At 43.6% G+C, this 23,342-nt stretch overlaps 1 protein-coding gene across 1 annotated transcript in view; it reads left to right on the plus strand.

Annotated features, from left to right (window-relative positions):
* phlpp1 (PH domain and leucine rich repeat protein phosphatase 1) overlaps positions 1 to 23,342 on the plus strand; it is a 55,897-nt gene that overhangs the window by 20,943 nt on the left and 11,612 nt on the right. The window contains exons 2-6 of the mRNA XM_033650342.2: positions 14,410 to 14,606; positions 15,659 to 15,784; positions 16,631 to 16,779; positions 21,434 to 21,580; positions 22,827 to 23,054. Of these exons, the coding sequence (XP_033506233.2) occupies positions 14,410 to 14,606; positions 15,659 to 15,784; positions 16,631 to 16,779; positions 21,434 to 21,580; positions 22,827 to 23,054 (847 nt within the window). The remainder of the gene's footprint in view (positions 1 to 14,409; positions 14,607 to 15,658; positions 15,785 to 16,630; positions 16,780 to 21,433; positions 21,581 to 22,826; positions 23,055 to 23,342) is intronic.

Raw genomic sequence — 23,342 nt, forward strand, 5'->3', positions numbered from 1 at the left:
ATTTTGTCCAGTGTGTGCAAAAGTTGCTTCCTGTGAATCCCTTGTGCATGTGCACATCATCAGGAATGGCGGACTCCGCCACTGACACTGCAGTCTAATATATATTGGGGTAACTCATGAATACAGTTTGCTGGCTATAACAGAATAGATGGTATCTACACTTGGATTTGATATGAGGAAAATCTTATGGATGAAAAATTCAAACACAACCACAGGTTACCCATATTTATTTGGAAGATAAATAAGGGCTAACTGTAAATTTGATATTTGATATGATCATGAATACTACGAGGATACTATTTTTGAGGCTTTGAAGCCTCAGTGTTACCTGCAGATATTCAAAGCTTTGATATGGGGGGGGGGGGGGGGGGGGGGGGGGGGTAGTAGTCAATCATAGTCATAAACACTAATCAACCACCTGAATGCAACCAGACTTTGGTAGGACTTAACTTCTCTTTGTGTGTGAGAGCTGTGTGTCGGGGAAGAGAAGGTGGAAGGTGGACTATTGCATGCAGTGTTTCTCTAAGTTATTAATAACTCAAACACTGTGGGTGCAAAGCAAGGTCTTTACTATAGTTTACGGCTGCGGATAACGTTCCACGATCCATCTTAGCTGTCCCTTTCCCCCGTCATGCCCCATCTTAAGTCCTTGAAGGAGGAGGGGTTAATGACTGTGGTGAGGACACTGACCTTATCTGTATCTGACACTTGCCATCTCTTTCAGTTTCCTCCACCAGTTTATTGGTGAGAAAACTTTGAATACTGACATAGACATAAGACATTGATTACCATGACAACAATTGGAGCTTTAAAGCATTCAGGTCAGCCCTAGTTATCATTCATTGTAGTTCACAGAATGTGTTCTTGGTTGATCTTTGACTTATTGTACTTGCTGTTGCTGTGTACACACAAACCGGTAGATTACGCATGTCACCATAATTGATCAAAATAATGTCCAAAGCTACAAAAACCTCAGTATTAATAAACTGTATCCTGTAATATCTGTTCAGGCATGATTATACAATCACACGATTTTTGCTTTAGAGTATTTTGTGGCAGTCTTAATACCAAAATTTACAGCTGACTGAGATTAGCTCACCTCGTCTTACAGCTCTTTCCTCTCACGAGTCTCTCTGCCTGAGGTGACAGGATATGCCTGGAGCCAATTCCTTTTCTGTCTGTTTATCCGTGTATTTATCTATCTGTGCATCTTTTTATTCCTCCATCTTAGCCTTAGCTTTCTGCTTTGCCTTATCTTGGTTGTCTTTTCTTTCTATTCTATGCATCTATGCATTTATGTCCATCCCCCTCTCTCTTGCCATAGTTCTCTCTACACCAGCATAGCTCCCAATATTCATGTACTGCAGCACACAACTATGAACCCTCATTATTTTTTTCTGTACTTTTATTTATGTATTTTATACACACACACTCGCCCACAAACATACTAAATAATTTATTTAAGTGCTCTGCGCACTTCCACAGCCTCACAATCAGACTCAGGTTTACACCCATGTATTCAATTAATTGTAGTATGCACACACACACACCTACACACACATATTGTATGCATGAGCAAACACAGGGACACTTTTGTCCATTACAGTTGCATTCCCACAAACAATGGGGTGAAACCACCAAAGCTCTTGTGTGTGTGATTGTGAATGTGTGCTCTGATCAGTGGGCTCGTGTTTTCCAATGTAAGGTTTCGTAACAAACACTCATTACATAACAGCAGCAGCAGGAGTGGAGCCGGGAAGAGGGGGGGGGGGGGGCACACATCTATGTACGTCAGCGTCCAACCCTTCCACTGACAGAGGGAATCACTGGGGAAAGTCTTCGTTTTTCAAGCCTTGATGCCGACACCTGTGATTCGAAGCATCGCCGAGGCAATCCTCCTCACTGTCCGCTGCATCTGGGTCTATTTTTAGTGAATATTGATTGAATTACATGATGAAGCATGTTCACAGTGCAGCGGGTGGTGTGAAGGACGGTGCGGCTGATGGAAAGCGCGGCTATTTCTTTCACTTAGGTGCACATAAGTAATTTATTTGAAAATGCACAGCTGCACATATGATTTATCGACCTCTTATGGGTCCTTTCTCATCGTAGTTCCTCATTCCTGCTGTCAGGCACATGAGTTATGATTGCATATTTACACACCGTTTGCATCCGTTTCTGCCTCTGCCCATAAACACAGATTTGCATCAGGTTAACAGGACCTGAGATGTGAAGATATGAAGTGTCCTCTGCTTTGCTTGAAATCATGATAGAAATTAAAACATGCAGAAGAGCATCTGAGTGTGTAACTGGGTCAAATTCTAGTAAAAAAAAAAAAGAGAAGGGATAATTCAGCATTACAGAACTCACTATAAATCCTCCTTCAGGTCATTCCCCTGTCATAATGCATTCCCACACTGCCCCCACAGGTGGTGAATGGTAATGCACTGACCTCATAACTGGCGTTGTACAATGCCTTTAATAGCAGAAGGCTGTTTAGTTCCCTTCTCCCCAGGGGCAAAGGGTAATAATGGTTTGATGGGGAAGATATTGCAGGCTGTGACCTCATTTGGATTCAGGATGTGTTTCACTGGACTGAGAGAGGAGGTTTTGTATGGTGTGTGTGTGTGTGTGTTTCTGTCTGATCTTGTCCTTCCTGGTGACATGCTTAAGAGAGATGAGGTATCAGAATTTGAGGGCATCCATCAAACTATTAATTATCCACTCCGCCTTCTGTCTGGGGATGCAGGGATGTCTCATGGTCACCAGGGCCACAGCAACATATTTTCCCTGAGCCCTCTTCCTGTGTCTCCCTGGCCCTGATCCTTAATGCTACATCACCAGCTAAGAGTAGCGCAGACAACAGGGTGAAAGAGAAGAAGGAGAAACATCACCTCGACTGAGCTGTTTAAGCTGAAGGATGTTGGGTGTCTGACAATAGACGGGAGCACAAAGCAGTGCCACTCGGCTTTTCCCTGGAGGGATTGGAGGCACTCCTCGGCACTCTGGTGAACACAAAAAAAAACCAAATACACGCACAGCCTTGTCACCTTATCTTGAATTATTGATAGATATTGTTTTAGTACATTTCAGATTATTAAAATTCTGTACATTGCACCCTTTTTTTCAAAACTCCACACATTCAAAAATGTGCCCATGTGAGATGCATAACAATTTAATCATGTGTAATTGTTTTATTAATTAAAGAGATAATGAAATCAAAGTTGCAACATGGATGATTGAATAAATACTCATCTAGTTAATCAGCTGCTTGTGGCGCTGTCCAAACACTGCAGTTTACAGTTTTGTTTATAATGATTTCACTGTTGACTGCACTTATGAGTTGACTTTGTGTTAATATACTGCAGATATTATAGACTCAACAACAGGAAGTTCAAGGTTCTTCTTAATAAAAACAACGTAGCAAAAGACCTAGACACATTAAACATAAGTAATCCAAAGGTAAAGAAGATAGATAGCTTCTTGCTTCCAAATGGTGACACTGAACAAAACTAAAACAATAATTGCCACTATAACGAGACACGGGGAGAACATGCAAACTCTGCACAGAACGGCTCCCCTACCCTGTGTTCAAACCAGGAACCCTGTTGCTGTGAGGCAACAATGCTAACCACTGCGTCACCGTGCCACCCCAAAATGCTAACAGCATCATGCTAACATGCTCAATGTGACAGTGATGTTATGTTTAGCCAGTTTAATTTTCATCATGTTGAAATTTGCAAATTAGCACTAAACACAAAGTACAAGTGAGGCTGATAGGATGTCAGTTTAGCAGGTATGCAGAGGACAAATATTGTGACGCTAAAGCAAAAAAGTCAGTTGGATTTATCTGCTGTGGATCCTAAATGTACAGCATTTTATGGCAGTCCATATAATAGTTGTTAAGATAATTCACTCTGAACGAAAGTGGTGGGCCAACTGACCAAACTGACAGAGCAACATTGCCATTCTTAAAGGAGCTGTATATGATATTCAGAGCATATCTATGATTTAGAGTCTGACTCAGGTTGTCTGCACATGAAGGTGGCTGAGCTGACCGACAGTAAACGGTGCTAACTCCATAAAAGACACCAACATCGGCAACAGTACTGACAGAGCTAATAGTTTTAGCCAGGGGGGAACTGGAGGGTTGGTGGTACACTTCCACGATGACACAGTGAGTTAGGACAGCTTTTACAGCAGGTGGGTTGGGGTCCAAAAGTGGGTCGTGGGTCCACTCTGAATGGACCGCAAGTGACTCACAAAAAATGTCAAGTTTGTCAAAAACGCTCTTTATTTGTAAGGACAATGAATTTCCGGCGAAGAGTTCTTGTTTTGAAGTGCCATTTCCTCCTGTGGAGTGAGTGAATAAAAGACAGCTACTTGACAGAGACAGTGAACCATCTCAACGACATGGCCAAATGCAAGTATGACACTAAATGTATTGAACTGTGTGGATCTTGAACTAATGACTAAGGAGAAATCTGGACCCTGTGGCTGGACCAGTTGGGAACCACTGGCCTAAATGTCATATTCAACGTCTTTATAGCCCCATTGCTAGCAGGCTAAAAAAAAAACTACCTGAAACGAACAAATCAAAAACATCCAAGTACTCTCTGGCTCGTCCTTGTTAAATGTTTTGACTGCTTAACATTTCAGTCAAAATATATAAAAAAGAAACACTCAATAAAATGCACCTGGGCTTTTTAAAAAGTGAAGACTACACGGCAAACCAATGCTGAACACGATTCAAAGTAAGGACACACAGACACATGTAGTTTATGCAGTTTCACACAGCGATAATGCATGAACACCTCATCTATTTTCCCCATGCATACACGCACCTCATCGTCTTATCACTTTTACACAAAGGACAGCTTGACACATTTCACACATCAACACCTCCTGGGTCCCAGAGGGGGAGGCAGCCCCTTCTATCTCTATGGACCCGTTTGTGCGAGAACATCTGGGAACTTTTCAAGAGGACGTTTGTAGGATTTAGAAGCGACTAATTAAGGATCACTCATTCCGTAAACTGTGACACTGTGGGGCCTTCGTCAAAGCCTCCACTGAATGTTGTGTTTCTCGTCAGCACGTTCACAGTTTAACATTGTTGTGAAAAGACGAGAGAGGCAAAGTGTAATGTGAGGAAAGATGTGGAGCGCTTAGGTGAGTGCGGTGAGCAGCCTATCACCCGCGACGGCCTTTGCCACCTTCCAGCAAGGCTCGTCAACTGCTGCCCGGGCAGACTGTCGGCTTAACACGGCCTGTCACTTTGGATCTGAGTAATCACCACAAGTCATCCACGGAAAATGAGAAAGAGAGGGAGGAGGGATGGAGGAAAGAATAAAGGAGTGCAGCGATTTGGGTACAGAGGCCTCGCTGATCAGATGTGGAAAGCACATCCTTCCCTTGCCTGAAAACACACACCTTTAGTTCGATGCATTTTGACATTGTGTGTGTGCATGTGTGTGTTTTGCAACAGAAGGACAGTGCAGCTCTTTGTGTTGCAGAGTAACAGCTGGCACAGTTTTGTCTTACATCCTTTCTCCACCAACTTTCCTCAACAGTAGTTTGCTCTTTAAGAGTTAATATCTCCAGCACAGCACAGATTAGGATGATGTTTGTTTGATAGAGTGTCTCCTGTCAAGTTTTTATAGATGCTTCCTAATAGATATTTAATGAGATGCTGAGGTTGAGATACATTTCAAAAGAAGCCGAAAAAGCCGATGCTGCAGTTATATGAGCTTAATGTAAGCTTACAAGCATTCATAAGTCCTACAGTCTTGCCATCCGGTCCATCACATCTGTCGCCGCCTATAGAATAAGCAAGTGTGTGTCTACGCATGCTCGCACTCTGCTGTGACTTATGTGGGTCATCGATGCCCTACGGTACGGCATGCCCGGTCCTGTAGTGGAGGTGTGCTGATGTCAGGTTGCATTTAGCAGGGCAGGATGATTAACCAGGGATGTGTCCTTGTTATTACGGAGAAGAGCCAGAAGAAAGAAGCGTTGATCTGTTAAATTAGGAGATGGATGGAGAGAGGTCGGTCTCGGGTACTCATCACTAACAATGATGGATAGCGGGGGGCAGCAGGGCATCTTGGAGGCAGCTTTGTAGCCTGATAGTGGAAACATTAACTGGGAATACTAATGTTAAGCAACCAAGAGTTGTTCCCTCTGTGTCGATATGGTTGACTTTGCAAATACGCCTTGTATACTATATAAATACACGCTATCAATATTCAGAGACATCTTGTTTAAGCTGCACACTGCTAGCAGCAGCTGTTACACATCTGCTTTCTGGATCTATAATTTGTGTTTCACAGCTATAGAGTCCTGCATTGAACTTAACATGCCTGGTGTGCCTGATGTGCTACCATGCAAGATCATAGCAGTAGGATGTATCATTTTATCATAAAAAGTTTCCCACCTTCTCAATGCAAATGATCATCATGTATCAGTAGGAAGCAAAGCTCATGGTAGCATAAATTCAAATTATTTGCCTTTGCAGGCTAACGCTTGCACTGCTGTTACTAGATAGAAAGTTTAAAGGCCACACAGTCTTCTGAGAGGTGGAATCCACAACAACTGGACTTGCCTGCAGTCAGACATGCTGTGTTTAAGGGCATCTTTCTGTGTTGTAGTACCAATAACTGGAAACAGTTAGACAAGTCTACACCATAGCCACTTGCTCTACACAGCAACAAAATAGACTTTCAAATATAAACATAATTCTGGACACAACCCTCACCTATGGTCATGGGTAGTGACCGAAAGAATGTGATCGCGGATACAAGCGGTGGAAATGAGTTTCCTCCGTGGAGTGGCTGGGCTCAGCCTTAAGGCCCTGACACACCAAGCCGACAGTAGGCCGTCGACCAAAGTCGGGCCGTCGGTGAGCGCCTGTTGGCCTAGTTTTTGTGGTGTGTCCCGCACCGTTGGCACTTCGGCGTTGGCGGCTTTTCGGCCGATTGAGCATGTTGAATCGGCGGCAGAGCTTGTCGGTGAGAGAGACCACTCTGATTGGCTGTTCAGGTTTTATTTCCTCGCCCCTGTAGCGAGTGAATCTGCCTGTAGTGAAACTGGGGCTTTGGAGATAAGGTGAGGAGCTCGGACATCCGGAGGGAGCTCGGAGTAGAGCCACTGCTCCTTCGCGTCGCAAGGGATCAGTTGAGGTGATTCAGGCATTTGACTAGGATGCCTCCTGGGTGCCTCCCTCTGAAGGTGTCCCGGGCATGTCCCACTGGTAGGAGGCCCCGGGGCAGACCCAGAACACACTGGAGGGATTACATATCTTGTCTGGCTTGGGAACGCCTTGGGGTCCCCCAGGAGGAGCTGGAAAGCGTTGCTGGGGAGAGGGATGTCTGGGGTGCTTTGCTCGGCCTGCTGCCCCCATGACCCGGCCCCGGATAAGTGGATGAAAATGGATGGATGGATGGAGCAACCAACTATGTTTTAACTGCCTTATTGATGTGTTGTTGTTTTTTGTAGCATATGTATCAAGGACACCCTGGAAAGCTGTATTGACACAAAGTGGGTAAGGGTTAGGCAAGTAAAGTAAACTGATTCACATACACACTAGGGTTGCAGCGATATACCGGTTTGAAGGTATACCATGATATAAAAGTTGACAGTTATCATACAATGTTCATTTGCATATCTACGATATTGAAAAAAATACAACTGGACTGTGAATCTCCTTTCTAATTTAGTTATTTTCTAAGGGGAAACTTTTTACACATACTTCCATCAACAAAATGGTTTCAGGTTTAAATTGTAGTAATAAAACGTGTGTTCAACCAACAAAAACCCGTCCGTTTTCATTCCTGTACAGAACATCCTGACTGTAATAGTAATAATTCTTTAATACCATGAACCTGCAATATTTTCTGGTATGGTACCGTGAAAATCTACACACAAGAAAACTGAAGTATTAGTGCATCTCCCAGCCAATCATGTTTCACAATATTTTTAACTGATATGAACAAACCTTTTATAGCTTTGGAAATCTTCAATAACTTTGATTTAGTTGTTGATTCTGTATGAGAGTGACAGCAGCTTGTGTATATTTCTGTGTGTGTGTGTGTGTGTGTGTGTGTGTGTGTGTGTTTGAGCAGCAGGGGTGCGCTCACATGGGTATTGCAGCCTAGTGTGGGGAGGAAAACTCTTTTCCTGAGCTTGGGAAAAAGGAAGGAAGCCATCTCCAGTAACCAACACACACAGTAGTACTCCTGCTGCTACATACAGTAGGTCTAGGAATAGACTCTGACTTCTGCACATGAACACCCCCACCTTGCACGGCCTGTCTATTATTTTTAAATTCACATTTTATGCATCACCCATAGATTATGGGGTGACCACCATGACTAACATCATCGCTGCTCAAAATATTTCCAGTGTAGGTGGCCCATGGTTCATGCATTTGGAATAAAGCAACTGTCTCTTATAATTTCCTTCCCCTACTGGAGGGTTACCAAGATATCCTGCTTTTCTCTGGTCCACCCCTGTAAACAGGATGCTCACGTGGGTGTCCCACCCATCTCCCTGCTTCCTTCACTGTGCATTCCCATGGCCAGACTGAAGCGTTTGCCTCCATCCAGTCATCCCACGTCCATGTGAGATGGTTGTAAACGGCAGCATCCGCACGGGAGAAGCTTTCAAACTTCTCTTATCACAAAAGCAGCCCACTCAAGCTGTCTGTATTGTCCTCCCTCCGCAATATCTCTTGCTGTTTTTGGTCCATCCACATTCGGGATGGGGGGGCAATTAGATGGATGCACATATGGAGATGGTTAATCACTGTCACTGTGTCAGTGTGTGCATGTCAGCAAGGGGAAGAGTAGGAGGAGGAGTAGAGTGTGTGTCTGTGCATATGCTCGTGTGGGAGAGAGCACGTTCCAACAAAAGGCCTAAAAATAGTAGGAATATACCCATGTGACATATTGAGGCTAAAAGCTTGTGAATAATTTGTCTAATGCAACACATACCCCCTCCCAAGCTCAGTCATGAAAATATGCGCCTGCTGGTTACCTCTGCCAGCATGCGAAGTTGGAAGGGGGTAACACGTCTGCTCAGTCACACCAGTCAGTTTTTATGACTGTTAGCAAGATGGATTTGGAGGCAATTTGGCAGACGACCTAAAAAACACTTGATTAGATTTTGGTGGTAATGTGGAGGTTACGATTCAGGTGTGCCTGTTATGCTTTTTAATGTCTTACCTCCTTTTATGTAGGTTTAGAGCAGATACATTAAAGCCCCTTTCTCACTGGACAAAGATCCACTGACAACCACAAACATCTAACTTTAGTGTGAAAGGTTACAGTAAGCATTGATTCCCAGGACAAATGACTGCAGTAGTCATGGATATTTATCAGCTCTGATCGGCAGTGATGGAAACATGAAACCCAGGTGGACATACTAATTGTTGCCCCTTTTCTGGTGCGTAACGTCTGAGACAAATTCTGTCCAACTTCATCCAAGCAGAGCTCCGACATCACTCTAAATTAGTCAGAACCGAGTTTGAAAGCGAGATTGAATAAGTAACAGGTATAAAGACAAGAGGTAACCATTATAACATATTTTCTGGCCTTCATGCTGCTTTCTGTTTACTAAATGAGTTTTCCATTGCGATTATGACGTTGAACATGACAATGGAAATGGAGTTTGTTGATTTTAGGCTCGTGCTGATCAGTATTTCCCTTTAAAAATCATATCTTCAGTTTGCTTCCCTATCTCCTCTTCCTTATCTTACTGTCCTCATGTTTCCTCTTAAAGAGAGTTCAGTCCCCAGTTTAACTTGCTTATCTAAACCACCTATTTGGAAGTGGAAATGAAAGTTGACACCTGTTTTATTTGTCCGTTGCCTTGTAAAAGTATTTGTGTGTCAGACGAGGTACGCTGGTTCAAATTTAAAGGAATTACAGACATTTTTAACTTCAAATACTTTAATTATCTAATTGCTGTGACTCTGTAGTTGTCATGTGCTCTTTGTTTTAAAGCTTTGACATGAGAAATGGACGTTGGTGCAAGAAATGTTACTGTACTCAATAGAAATCACAGTCAGAACTGTGAAAATAAGACTCACACTTCCTCCTTTCCCAAAACAGTACCCCACAAAACATTTGGCATGTTGCTCCCAGCCAGCAACTATACCATACGGGTGCACACATACGCACAGTGACACAAATACCCGGTCATTAACAAGCATTTAATGTGGAGTGGATGGTAATGATGACCCTTTAAAGAGAGATAAAAACCTTCACTCCTGTTTACTCCCTGCACTCTCCACTTGTTCCCCAAGTGCAATTAAATAAGTGGAGATCAACAGTGGAGGAGTGGGGGACAGACATACACAGACATACTGCTGAAACCTGACAACTGAATAGATTGGTGTTCTTTTAATGACTCAAATAAAACCAAGATACCATTTCTGAAAACACTGTGCACAGTGTAATGGCCTTTTAAGTGTATCCATTGATTAATTTTGTGAGTTACTTGATTTGGACGTCAGTAGCTCAGTCCATAGGGACTTGGGTTGGGAACCAGAAGGCTGCCAGTTCGAGTCCCCGTCCGGACCAAATATGGAGTACGGACCGGCAGCTGGAGAAGTGCCAGCTCGCCTCCTGGGCAGTGCCAAGGTGCCCTCGAGCAACCTCCAATTGCTTGGGGCGCCTGTCCATCGGCAGTCTCCTCACTTTGACATCTCTCCATTTAATGCATGTATAGGGCGTGTTTGTACATGTGTGTGTATTTCAGCCCTGTGTGTGTATGACAACAGAGTAAAAGAATGTCCCCTCTGAGATTAATAAAATATATCTTCTTCTTTCTACATTTGGAGATGCTACAGTTTGCGTTAAATATCTTTCTTTTGGGATTTTGTTCACAGATGTAAAATTGGCTAACTAATATTCCTCTGTCCGAGGATTGGGAAAGTGAAAACTTGTATGTAACTATAGTTAAAAACGCCCTTAAATATTTAAAAATGGCAAGTATATCATAAATCCAAGTCTTGTAATTAGACATGTAGGCACTTTTCTAGTAATATAATGCCAAATGCAATTTTGGCAGACTTTAATACACCAACCTGTAACTACAGTAAAAGAAAAATGAATTCGGGATATTACTAACGTCTTTAATTTCCTCATAGCTCATTAAAACATATTTATCCATACTTATCTCTAGATTATGATTGCCAGCAGCTTTTGATTACTGCTGCGAAGTGACGGCAGACTGCCAGAGCACAGAGAGAAATTATGAGAAACAGGTTATGCTGCTTAAATTGTCATATACAGTATAAAAGATAGCTTCACAGCTTTGTGCAAAGTGTGAACAGTATTTGCTATAATGAGACCGTATTTAAGTTGGCATTGTCTGTAGACAGGTTTATAAATAGCCCTTCACATAAAGGAGTAAGACATATATCTTATTCCCTTGGGCCACCCACTTGTGTTCAAGCAGTTTAAAGACAAATGGATTTTACTTTTGCGTCATTGTTATTTCAAAAGTGTTCACTGGCCACTTCATATGGAGTAAATATTAATGCTACATGGCGGTATTATGTTATACATGCTGTTGGGATGATGTGACGTGTGTGACTTGATGATGGACTGCCAAACATTGTTGCATTCTCACAGTAGTAAGTTGTGAGACTGCTGCAGCTTTACATTTTGTACAGTAGTTCAGAGGCTTGCACTCTTCTGCATGCCCTCCAGTTATGTATTATAGTCTCTGCTGTTTCAGCATACCAAGACATCTCGCTCTTGTAGTCAAACACGAGTCCTGATCAACGTTTAACAATGGTGTTATGTGACACACTCAGCATTTAGTCAAAGCAGATATCCTTTTGCAAACCAGGCTATTGATTCTGTTGTGAACACAAGATTAGCTTGTAGCCCAGAGGAAAGGTCAGGGCTCGGTGGCTGTGCTGGTTTCAAAATTGAATTCAGCTGTGTTTATGTTAGTGAAAATCATTAGAATAAAGTATTGTCGTGACCTCAGGTTTAGCCACATCAGCTCAAACAAGCAGACCTCTGGTCAGAATGTTATTACACTGTGCTGAGCGTGTTGGATGTGAGGAGCGTGCAGCACAGTACTACAGTACTGCGCAGGCCTTACAGTTGGCATGTGAAAGACCTGAATTATTTAAAGCCATGCAAGCGTGTGCAAGTTCGCACTTGCTTTAACCTACTGACTCTTTCTTCCTCTCTTTAACTCACCTCCGCAGCCCCTCTGCTTCAGTCTGTGTGTTTGCAGTGAAGTGAAATATGTGTGAAAGAGACAGTGCAAGATGGATGCAGTTAGTTTACAGTAGGCCACGGGATGTGAGATATTTTCTAAGGCCATCTGTCGCTTGGAAAAGAAAAACTTCGTACACCACTCCATGAATCTCTTGGCCGAATGGGAAACCAGTGAGGTTAAACATGCTGCGAGCAAAAACACACAAAGCCATAGATAGAATGGAGAAACCGAAAGCCAGGCGAGCCGGACAGATAGAAGAGGAACGACAGGGGGGGGAGGACAGTGCATGCCAGCCCGGGGAGGTTTTTTGCGGAGGTGGAGGTAGACAGAAAGCAGGTGGATGTTTAGACAGAACGATAAGACAGCCTGGCTGACAGAACGCCTGATAAGCAGCCTGACTGTCAGGTTTGGCAGGCTGGCGGTGAAGCGAGAGAACAGGGCATGGAGGAGAGGCAGACAGATGGGTAAAACTGAATAAAGGCAGCTCAGAAATTGTAAAAGAATAATTTAAAAGAGGTGCACCTGGTATTGAATTTGAGACTCTATTAATGTTGAGCTGCACTGAATGCAAATCCAGACTATTCAATTCCATGTGCGAAGTAGGACATCCAAGGCAGTGGTGCTGAATGTATTTGGATCTTATGCTAGCCTAGCATTGTGCTCTCACCACAGCTATTGTGGTGAGAGCTCTCCTGCTAACCATTGTTGGTATATTTCTCATTTTGTGGCATTATTTAGCGGCTAACTGCACAGATTAGTTTTAAGCAGCTGTCCAGACTCAAATAGCTCAACAACTATTTGATGTATTGTCATGAAAATGTGCACAGCTCCAAATTATGATATGTCCAATACTTTGGTTTGTGACCAAATACAAGGGAAACAAATGGCATTCCTGTAGTTTGTGTTTGGTACCTATTAGCAAATGTTGCTAACATGCTACATTATATCTGCTAAACATCACCATAAAGCATTGTCATTGTTAGAATGTTTGCATGCTAATGTTAGCATTTAGCTCAAGGCACAACTGTGTACAGTGGTCTTACAGAGCCAGTAGCATTTAGGAACAGTATTGCTCTTTATATGTTACTTGATACAACCAGATTTCATTTACCTACCAGGGTTTCCTATTATAGAAGGATTGGCAAGATATTCTTGAGCTGCACAACATTTCCTGCATTCCGTCGGCCATCTTGGTTTGGAGAGATTTGTGTTGCGCTGACAACACCTGGCCAGTGGGGGGGCAGTGTATGGCACGACACACTAGGGTCCACTATAGTGACTTAAATGCAACTACAGCATCAAAACCCATGCATATAAAAGAAAATGGCGTCACATAGCTGTCTACTGCAGTGACCACTGTTTATACCTTTGAGTAATCTTTGCAGGATTTGTCGATTACTTTTTATAAACACAACATTCAAACTTGGCCCCTCCTCCCGAAAAACTACACTCTGCAAGATACTGTTGGAACGTAGCAATAGCTGTAATGGAAAAGCCCATACTTCAGCAAGCTAACTAAGCTAACAGCTGGTCCCTACCTATCCAACACAAAACAGGCCAACTCTATATCAGTCTTCATCACATCCTCTCCTTTAGTGCTCGGCAGTGAAAATGAAAGTGAAAGTCAACCTCAGATTCACTCTGTCGGCTTGGAGTTTCTCTTCGCAATATTTGCACTTTACAGGGGCTTGGTCTGCAATTTTTGTCACAGCTTTATGGATGCACACTGCTTACAGTCTGGCTGGCACCTGGTCGCTACCTTTTTTATTAAGTCCTGACCTTTACACTGGGATACACCCACAGAAATGTCCTGACCAGAGCAAAATAAGAAGGGAATAAGAACATACATGCAGAGGGCAGGGTTTCTGCAGATACATATACCATCACACACGTCTAGGGCATCATAAGTGATGATTGAGAGAGATTACTTTTGCATCTGTACATTGTTTTTAAAGGAAAATCCTGCAGAATATACCTTTAATATATGTATAAGTGGTATCGTGTACCTGCCATGAAACTACTATTCAAAGAAAATCACTTTCAAATTCATTTTATTCGCTGTTGGGATGCTCATTATTTTCCTGTAACAGAAACAAATAATTTGACAGGCCCACTCTGAGGTCAGGTCTACAGTGCTAACCACACAAAATCTCTTTTTCTTCGTTCCAGGGAAGCCCCAAAGCATCGAGAGCTCAGAGCGGGTCCAGCTGTCAGGGACATACAACGTTCGGAAAGGGAAGCTCCAGCTACCGGTCAACCGCTGGACCAGACGGCAGGTCATCCTGTGCGGCACCTGCCTCATCGTCTCCTCCGTCAAGGAGAGCCAGACGGGGAAGATGCACATCCTGCCGCTCATTGGAGGAAAAGTAAGTCACACCATGACAGGGCATGACTGGCATCACATCATTTTATTTTTCTCTCTCTCTCTCATCCCGGTCTTTTATGGTGACATGTCATTTATGCTTTGGATCATGAACTCATAATGTCATATCACCAGACAGAGAGTGACCTGATAAGTCGCTCTTATTACCCTCTGCGAGTGTCTCCCTGTGCAGTGAAGATTGCTCACCTTTAACAACTGTTTGTAACCCAGTAATACTTCCTGCTTTGTTCATTTTAGCTCAAGGTCAAACAGAAATGATGCAAGCCAGGTTTTTTTTTTTTTTTTTTTTGTTCTACAAAGTCAAAATGTTTGCAGTATTCTGCAAAAACGTTTTGGTCGATTTCTAATCTGGAGTCATAATGCTCTAATGTGAGTGTGTTTATTTCTCTCTACTTTTTTAAACTGCCTTCCAAAAAAGTGACCTTTATCCGATTATTGCTTTATGGATCTGTTTATCTGCAGGACTACTACATAAGCTCTACGGGCTCTTCGGAAAAGCACTATCTGCCCGACTGTGTGACACAAAGGACACTTATACTCCACCACACCCAGTTTTTAAACATTTCACACACAGCACATGACCTCTAGTCAACCATTCATCAATCCACTGGCCTCTGCATGTGTGTATTTTAAGTTTGTTTGTATATGCACCAGTATTCTATTTAAACACTGTAACTAGTCAGCCACTCATTCACAGAATCCACGTGATTGAGTGTGACTCTGCGTGTCTAAAAAGCAGTTCCACGCTTTTGTCACGCACATGTGTTCATTGTATGATCATGCGTGCCTTATATATTGTCATGTGTGCTTCCAGTTGACTGCATTTGTCAACCTTGCAGTCATTAAGCAGCTTATTTTCTTCAGCAGAAGCTGTTTTAAATAACTAATGTATTAGGACATCCATGTGTCAGCTTTTCCTCTCCACCTCCCTTTATTGCACAACTCCTGACTCCATAGGCAGGGGGGTTGTTGTTTATATTCAGAGGGGTTCAGAGATGTCAGACTGTAATGTCACTCCTGTGTGTCGTGCTGCAGGTGGAGGAGGTGAAGAAGCACAATCACTGTTTGGCCTTCAGCTCGGCGGGGCCTCAGAGTCAAACCTACTACGTCAGCTTTGACAGCTTCACGGAGCACCTGCGCTGGCACAGACACGCTGCTAAGGTACTGTATATGCATGTGCACGAGGGTTAGAGGAAGTGAAGGATACCATCAGCATATGCTCCCCGGTACTATTTACGGGTCAGCTGCATTGTATATCAGAACATGCATGACTGCAAGTATGAATATATAGCACTGTACCCATAAGGATTCTGCTGCCTGTACGAGGAGAGTGTGATTGAAAACCACATATTTCACTGCCGTCCAATCAGTAGTATAAGTAAGTGTCTCTGGGTGCACTCACGCACGTAAACACCACTCGTGGCTCTCTCTCCTTTCTCTCATTTGAACTCAAGTAGGCCACAGCCAGAAAACCTCTTTTCTAAATATTAACAGGGACATGCATGTCACCAGCACCCAGAGGGCCACTCAGAATAGAAGCCTGGATAGAAGCAGCACGTGCCGCAGCGACGACTGCTGAGCCTCTAGCTAACTCCGCTCTGAAAAGCTCAAGTTCAGCGGGGGTAGATTATCTCCTTCTAAGGTGGACGTTATTGCTGTCATTTCATTTTACTTGGCAGCTTGCGCATTTATATAAATTTGACTAACAAATGATCACAGTTTAACTGCTCTACTACGCACCTGCACTTAACTAGATTACACCATGATGTAACTTGTGATGTCAGGTCACTGACCTGTGGGACTTTCCCTCGACTTCTCCTGACTCCCTAATCCTAAGAAGATTGGCCATCGAGTGACATTTGACCACCTAGCTGCAGGCTACACACACACACACAGAGTAAACCAGGAAAGTCTTGTGTGGTAGTGATAATCCCATTTAACTCCACGTTTCTCTTTCTCTCTGTCACCTCTCCACTCTTCTCACTTTCCTCCCCCACCTCCATCTAGATGGTGTCCCAGAGGATCAACTCGGTAGATCTGTCCTGCTGCAGCCTGGAGCAACTTCCTTCCAACCTCTTCTACAGCCACGACCTCACCCACCTCAATCTCAAACACAACTTCCTGCCCGCAGACCAGCGGCTGCAGCAGCTGCAGAGGTACAATGCCATCATGCTGTACAGTAAACACACCTGAGGCTAAATTAATAAGAGGGGAATGGAAAATAAGAAAGGAGAGGATGGGCATGAGGAGGCGTTCCAGGTCGAGGACACAGTTCAGGGTGGTTTGGATGGGCTAGTTTGGGCAAGATGTGACTTGAGAAGGTTTAGCAAAGCTTAGCATAATTTGTCCACACCATGAGCTGTGCTGGCCTGTTGCATGAGGAGGGGAGGAGACGAGACACTGACACAGTGAGGTTTCACTGGACGCAGCAGGTCATGGCTGGCTGGTTTGGGCAGCTTTAGCTTTCGCCTGCAATTATCGAGCCATCGACCTGAGCAGTCTAGGACTGGGGCCATTGGCACGCGGGGACCAAGGAGGCTAGCCAGGGCCGGGCTGTACCAGGCTAGGCCAAACGAGCCCAGAGCCCAGAAGGGTAGATGAGTCTGCAGGGAAGCTTTTAATGTGCCTGGCCTCCCTCACTCTCTCTCTCTGTGGGCACCATCTGCTGCATGCTTATCATGGTCCCAGATTAAAGCCCACAGCCAAGACGTGTGTGTGTGTGTGTGTGTGTGTGTGTGTTTGCACGCACATATTTGCATTCATGTACATGTGCACGGCTGTCACAGCCTTTCTTTCTGAAGATTATTGCCAGAAGATTTTTATCATTCAAAGTGAGTGAATTGTGTGAATCTCATGCTGGAGTATGTGTTAGCAATGTTTGCAGAATGGAGTGTGTGCGTGTGTGAGAGGAAGAGAGAGTTGCCTGCTTGTATGCAATAGAAAAAGTGGCTGCAGGCTACAGATTTGGGGTCAGTGCATACAAAGTCTTGATACAGTATGGCATTTGCCTTTTTCCTTCTTTTTTTTAAATGACTGCACTGACAAGAATGTGTGTGTACTTGTGTTTTCCTGAGAGAAAGTTGTGAATGAGAAGGAGGTCATGATTTATCCTTGTCTGAGTTATCTTGTTTTTAAATCCTCACTATATACTTCTGTTAAAAAGATGACAATGTGAAGGGAAGTATCTGGTTTTAAAATCTGGGTGAGTGATGCACAGCTCCCCTGCTGGTCAAGCGAGATATCATCTATTTATCTTTGCCAAACCCAACTAGGCTCATCCGCATTTGACCCAGCATGACAGAAAAAGAGGTCAGTAATGAGAAAGAGATGAATAGTTAGCTGAAAATAGAGCCGTTTGGACAGAAACATGTAGCAGAGTTACTTGAGTACTCACTTTGCCCCTGAGAGACTGAAGTCAGGAACAATAACACTCGGTGTGCAGCCTCCATGACTGTGGGTATATGTGTTATGGTGTGGACAGTTGTGTGAGCGTCTGTTTTTGTTTCAGTATAAACACTGGCTTTCTCTGACATCTAACAAGGGGTCATAGTACTTTGTGTTTTTCCAAGAGGATTGGAATGTGTGAACCTGCCACATGCCTCTCTCTCTTTACTCTGTGGCCAAATACTAACTGGTGGGTAATTTGCCAATCAGATATGCATAATCAGTTGTCTGGGATACTAGCTCTCTCCTCTGGCATGGGACTGCCTTCCCAGCATGCATCCCTCCGTGAGACAGAGGTCACCACTCACCGAGGGGAAATATCTGACGTTCCATGCATACAATTGAACCTTTGGCCTGTTTATTTACATATGTATGACAGTTTGGCAAGTTATGAAGGACATAAGAGTCACGCAAATGCAGAGAGAATGAAAGGGAGAGGGAGGAAAGGAGGACAGACCAGTGGCAGAAAGACAAAATTCAAAATGAATCATGGTATTTAAGGCCAAGTAAAGTTATTAAAGTTGCATTCATTGATTTTTTTTGGCCAGCTGGGGGCAGCAGAATAAGATAAGAGCACAGTATTGACATATTTTAACCCAATAAAGTTGATACGGTGAGAATGTTCACAAGCTTATTTACATTCAGCTGACAGAGAGCAACATTAGGATTCATTTAGAGTGTGTTTCTGCTCGCCTAATGAATCTATGTCCAATATCCACTCTCCCTTTACCCCTTGTTAGCTTTTCACCAACTCTTGAGAAATGAGGGGTGATGAGTTGTAGCCCGTCTTAATTCCTGCCCTTTTCGATCGGTGCTCCAGTAGCAATTAATCAAGCTTGGGACACGGCAGAACCTCGGTCAACTTTCCCCCTTCCTGTTATGTTAGTTACCGCTATGCTATGTGCTAATCTCATCTATGTTGCAAAGAAAACCAAGCTGTGAAGATGGTTAAAAGATTTGGCTGGGGGTCAGTTACAATCTTCAAGGTCACATTTCATTATATAAAGTCACATCTTAGTTAGCTAAATGCCCAGCTGACGTACAGCTACATCAAGAGCAGTAATCTTAATGTCAGGTCACCAATGTCAGCAAGCTTCCTCCATTCATTTTCCATAACTGCTTATTCTATTGGGTGTAGTGGGGGTGCTGGAGTCTATCCCAGCTGACATTGGTCGAGAGGTGACAACCATTCACGCTCACACTTACGGCCAATTTAGAGTCACCAATTAACCTGCATGTCTTTGGACTGTGGGAGGAAGCCGGAGTACCCAGAGAAAACCCACGCTGACATGGAGAAAACATGCAGACTCCACACAGAGGAGCTGCAATGCAGTGAGGGTGAACCAGAATCTCTCTTGCTGTGAGGTGACAATGCTAACCACTGCAGCACCGTGCTACCTCCTTACTTCTGTGGTAAGGTTAAGATAGATTTGTAAAAGGACAGATAGCTTAGTTGCTGACATATTTTTAAGATGACACGATCAAGGTTAACGTTCCTTTGTTTGCATTATCTCTGTAAAGCTTTGTGCCGCCCCAAAGTAACTTACATATCTCTCTTTAGTAAGGAGAGACTTACGTTAGGTCAGCACCATGGCCTGTGTTCGGTAGTAAATACATAGAGTACTTTACTGATCTCCAGAAAGGGAAAAGGGGACACATACCTAACCGTCTTGGAGCAATGTTGACTCATAGTCTTGTCATCCTTTGTCTCTACTTTTTTCCTTTTTCGCTGAAACCACCTTCTTATTAAAAGATAACATCATGAATATACCCTTCCATTGCAGACTGTATCCCTTGCTGTTAGCTTCTTGAAACTATATAGTCTGATGCCCAGGAACTCTCAAATAAAAACTGCGGCACAGCGGAACTGGCGTGTTTCTTTTTGTCAAGCTTGTCCGACTTAGCAACAGTAACGAAGAGAGGGGCGCGGCTCAGGTTCGGTCAACTAGCTAAAAGAGGCTGAAAGGCTCTGCAGACCTGAGGGGAACTGATTTGGATGATATTTTCACAAAAATATTGTTCGGTGCAGTTTTTAACCTGCATTGACTGATGTTTTGACATATTATCTCGTTATAAAGCTGTTATAGTGATCAGCAGAACACTTGCTAAATTACACCGAGTGGCATTAGCCTTTATTTGTTGCTCTGCTTTGGTCTCCACCAACTTCAACAAAAAATATCTGTGTCTTGAGCTTGCTAGAAGCTCTATTATGTTCAGCTAGTTGCTTACTTTGTCTTTCGGCCATTTTGGTGCTAGGTAGGTGCTGACAGAAAAAAACGCATCTGAAGTTTAGTTAATAAAAGTGGAATTTACGGGGTGAAAAACCAAAACAATCAGCTAAAAGGCCTCACAGAGCTGAGGGGAACTTGCATATTTGTGGGATAATTCTCTGACTACGAGCAAACCTCATCGTTACTTAATCCATTGACCGTATAAAAAATAATGAGCGCCGCTTTAAACACACCAGGAAAAGAGTAAGGTGGAAAGAGAATAGCATGACAGGACAGAATGACAGAGCATGACACAGACAAGTCGAGAGTCTGAGGAGAGAGTATGAGCATTACTCAGCACATTGCAGGGGTTGATTTAATGGTGGAATGACATTTTCCCACACACACCCCCCGCCCACTCCCCTGCAGGAGTCACCCTCAGCTGGAATTACTCGGCCAACTTAATCAATAGCCCTGATGTCTCGGTTGCCTTTTTCCTCCATCACCATGATGTATAGTGTGTGCATGTGTGTGTGTAACCTGTGTGTGTACAAAGGGAGAAAAAAATCAAGTAGTGCCAGTTTCAACAGCTGCTCCAGCCCGCAGTGCTAATATGGTACACTGCCCATCTCCGGCTTGCTGCTGTCGCCGTGCACATAATAGGTGATAACGCGTCCCATGTGTGCGTCTGAATGTGTGTAGATGGATAAATAAAGACAGAGAGAGTCACGTCCCCTGCTTCCCCCTTGTTCCCTCGGCTCCCTCCCCCCCGAGGGGCTTACCCCTCTGAAGGTCACCGCTCTGCCATAGGACACCACGCCAAATGCCACTGGTCACTGGTGTTTGAATGAACAACACAGACGTCAATGCTGCGCTTGTTTTCTCAACAATCAGACACGAAGGTTTAGGATGGCTTGAATCTAACTGTGTGTTTTTCACTTAAACAAATTCTGCGTAAGATATACTTTGCTACATTGCCCATGAATATATCTGTTAATATATTTATGAATATCTTCCACTCTTGCAATATTCATGGTGACAAGATACTACATCCCCCATCACTCGCTCATACTCTTCTCTTCTCTTCTCTTCTCTTCTCTTCTCTTCTCTTCTCTTCTCCTAATTTGTTGCTAATACTCGGATCCTCTATTTCCAGATTTTCTCGTCTGCGGAGCCTCAACCTGTCCAACAACCACCTCGGTCAGTTCCCCCCAGCCATCTGTGACATCCCCACGCTGACGGAGGTCAACCTCAGCTGTAATTACTTGGCCAGTGTTCCCAGCTCTGTGGGAGCCATGACCAAGTAAGTAACAGCAAGAAGCTACTGAGGCTGCACACCTGCTGTTAACCATGATGAGAACAAACCAATAGTATTCGTTACAAGACTGAAACCTTTGCTAAACTCAGAAGCTGAATATGCCCATAATCTAAAGTTGTTCTTCCTTTGTTGGATAATCTGATCTCACTCTTTCACTTAGTGGCCCTTTGCTGCTGAATTGGGGCCAGTGCTTGCTTGCATTGATGCCATCTCAGGGCTGGGTGGGAAACCAATGAACCTTTCCACAAACAAACCACATAGCCAAATGTGGGAGTTACCTAGCAACAAGTACATGGTATAATAACTATCGTGGTGTGCTTTGCTAGTTTCGACATGTGAGCAAACAGCACAACAACTTGCACAGCTCATCTGTGGTGCTCGCCCGTGACATTTTGCCTTAATTGTTGGCATATGCAAGTCAGTGGTTGTTGAGGCAGTCTATTGTAGAGAATCCAGTTTTGCATGTTGGTGCAAAGCTTTACTTTGTTTTTATTGTTTCGCATTTCGGCTGAGGACTCCTGTATTAGGTTTATTTGGTACTCTGTCCCTCTAAAAGTTCACAGGTTATTTTATTTCTCAGCCAACGTTTTCAAGAGGATGGAACAAATCAGATTTTGCTGGCTGAAAACCAGTTTGTTTTCTCATGGGAATGCTCAGGACATTTGAAATTTTGGTCGAGCTCCAGTATCCCCCCTCCCTGCCTGTGGAAAAAAAACATTTCACCCACTCTTTAAGGGAGTGTCAGCAAATATGCAAAAATATTTAAAATGCATTAAACAACAGGTCTTAAACTTGATCAGTCATGAATTATTCGGTCCAATCTCCCCCGCTGTGACAGAGGGGAGTGCATGGATTAATGGAGTCATTTAGTGGCTGAGTCAGTCCTAACTCATGGGCAGTACATGAGCTTTAAACTCAAACCTCATCTGAGACTTAACATACAGGTATGCGGTTGAGCCATGGGTAGATGAGAAGTTAATCTGCAGGAATGATCTGGTATGCCTGCAAATTCCTGAAGTGGCCGGTAGGGCATTTATGCTGCTACTGCCATCTGCTGGACGTCATGTACACTGATTATGAAGCTGAAATTCTTGTAGTCCCAGTTGGCACATCATTGATCCTGAGCTGCTCTATCAGAGCAAGTAAAGAAAGTTCGTTGTTAATTTGTCATCCTGCCTATTATTTCTTTCATTAAGGAGGACAGTCGGCTAATCATGTGTTCCTCTCTCAGTTTGCAGACATTCCTATTGGACGGCAACAGTCTCGATGAGCTTCCCAACGAGCTGGGTTCCCTCCAGAGGCTAAGTTACTTGGGCCTTTCCTTCAACCAGTTCAGCCACGTGCCACAGGTGCTGGAGCAGTTAACCTCCATGGAGAAGCTGTGCATGGCTGGAAACAACCTGGAAATACTCACCCTGCAGAATTTCCGACTGCTCCGTGTCAAACACATCGATCTGAGGTACAGCCGCTTAGGAAGATGATTGCTTTTTTATTTATTTATTTTTAAACAGAAATGATGATTTGGAGATTATTTAATTAACTCTGACAACTTTGTCCCCAGTCAAGCTTGTCCAAAGCAATGTACTCAATGACACGTTATGCCACTAATGATAGAAACAAAAACACCAAGAGGAAGCCAAATCACAAGCAGAACTCCAGACAGCACGGAATCAGGAAATCATTTGCCTGTAGTGGCTCCATCAGGTGTCTTCCCATTGTTTGCAAAAGCACAGAGCGGGAGTGACTT

This window comes from Epinephelus lanceolatus, chromosome 12, assembly GCF_041903045.1.
Source record: "Epinephelus lanceolatus isolate andai-2023 chromosome 12, ASM4190304v1, whole genome shotgun sequence".
In the NCBI taxonomy this organism is placed as follows: Eukaryota; Metazoa; Chordata; class Actinopteri; order Perciformes; family Serranidae; genus Epinephelus; species Epinephelus lanceolatus.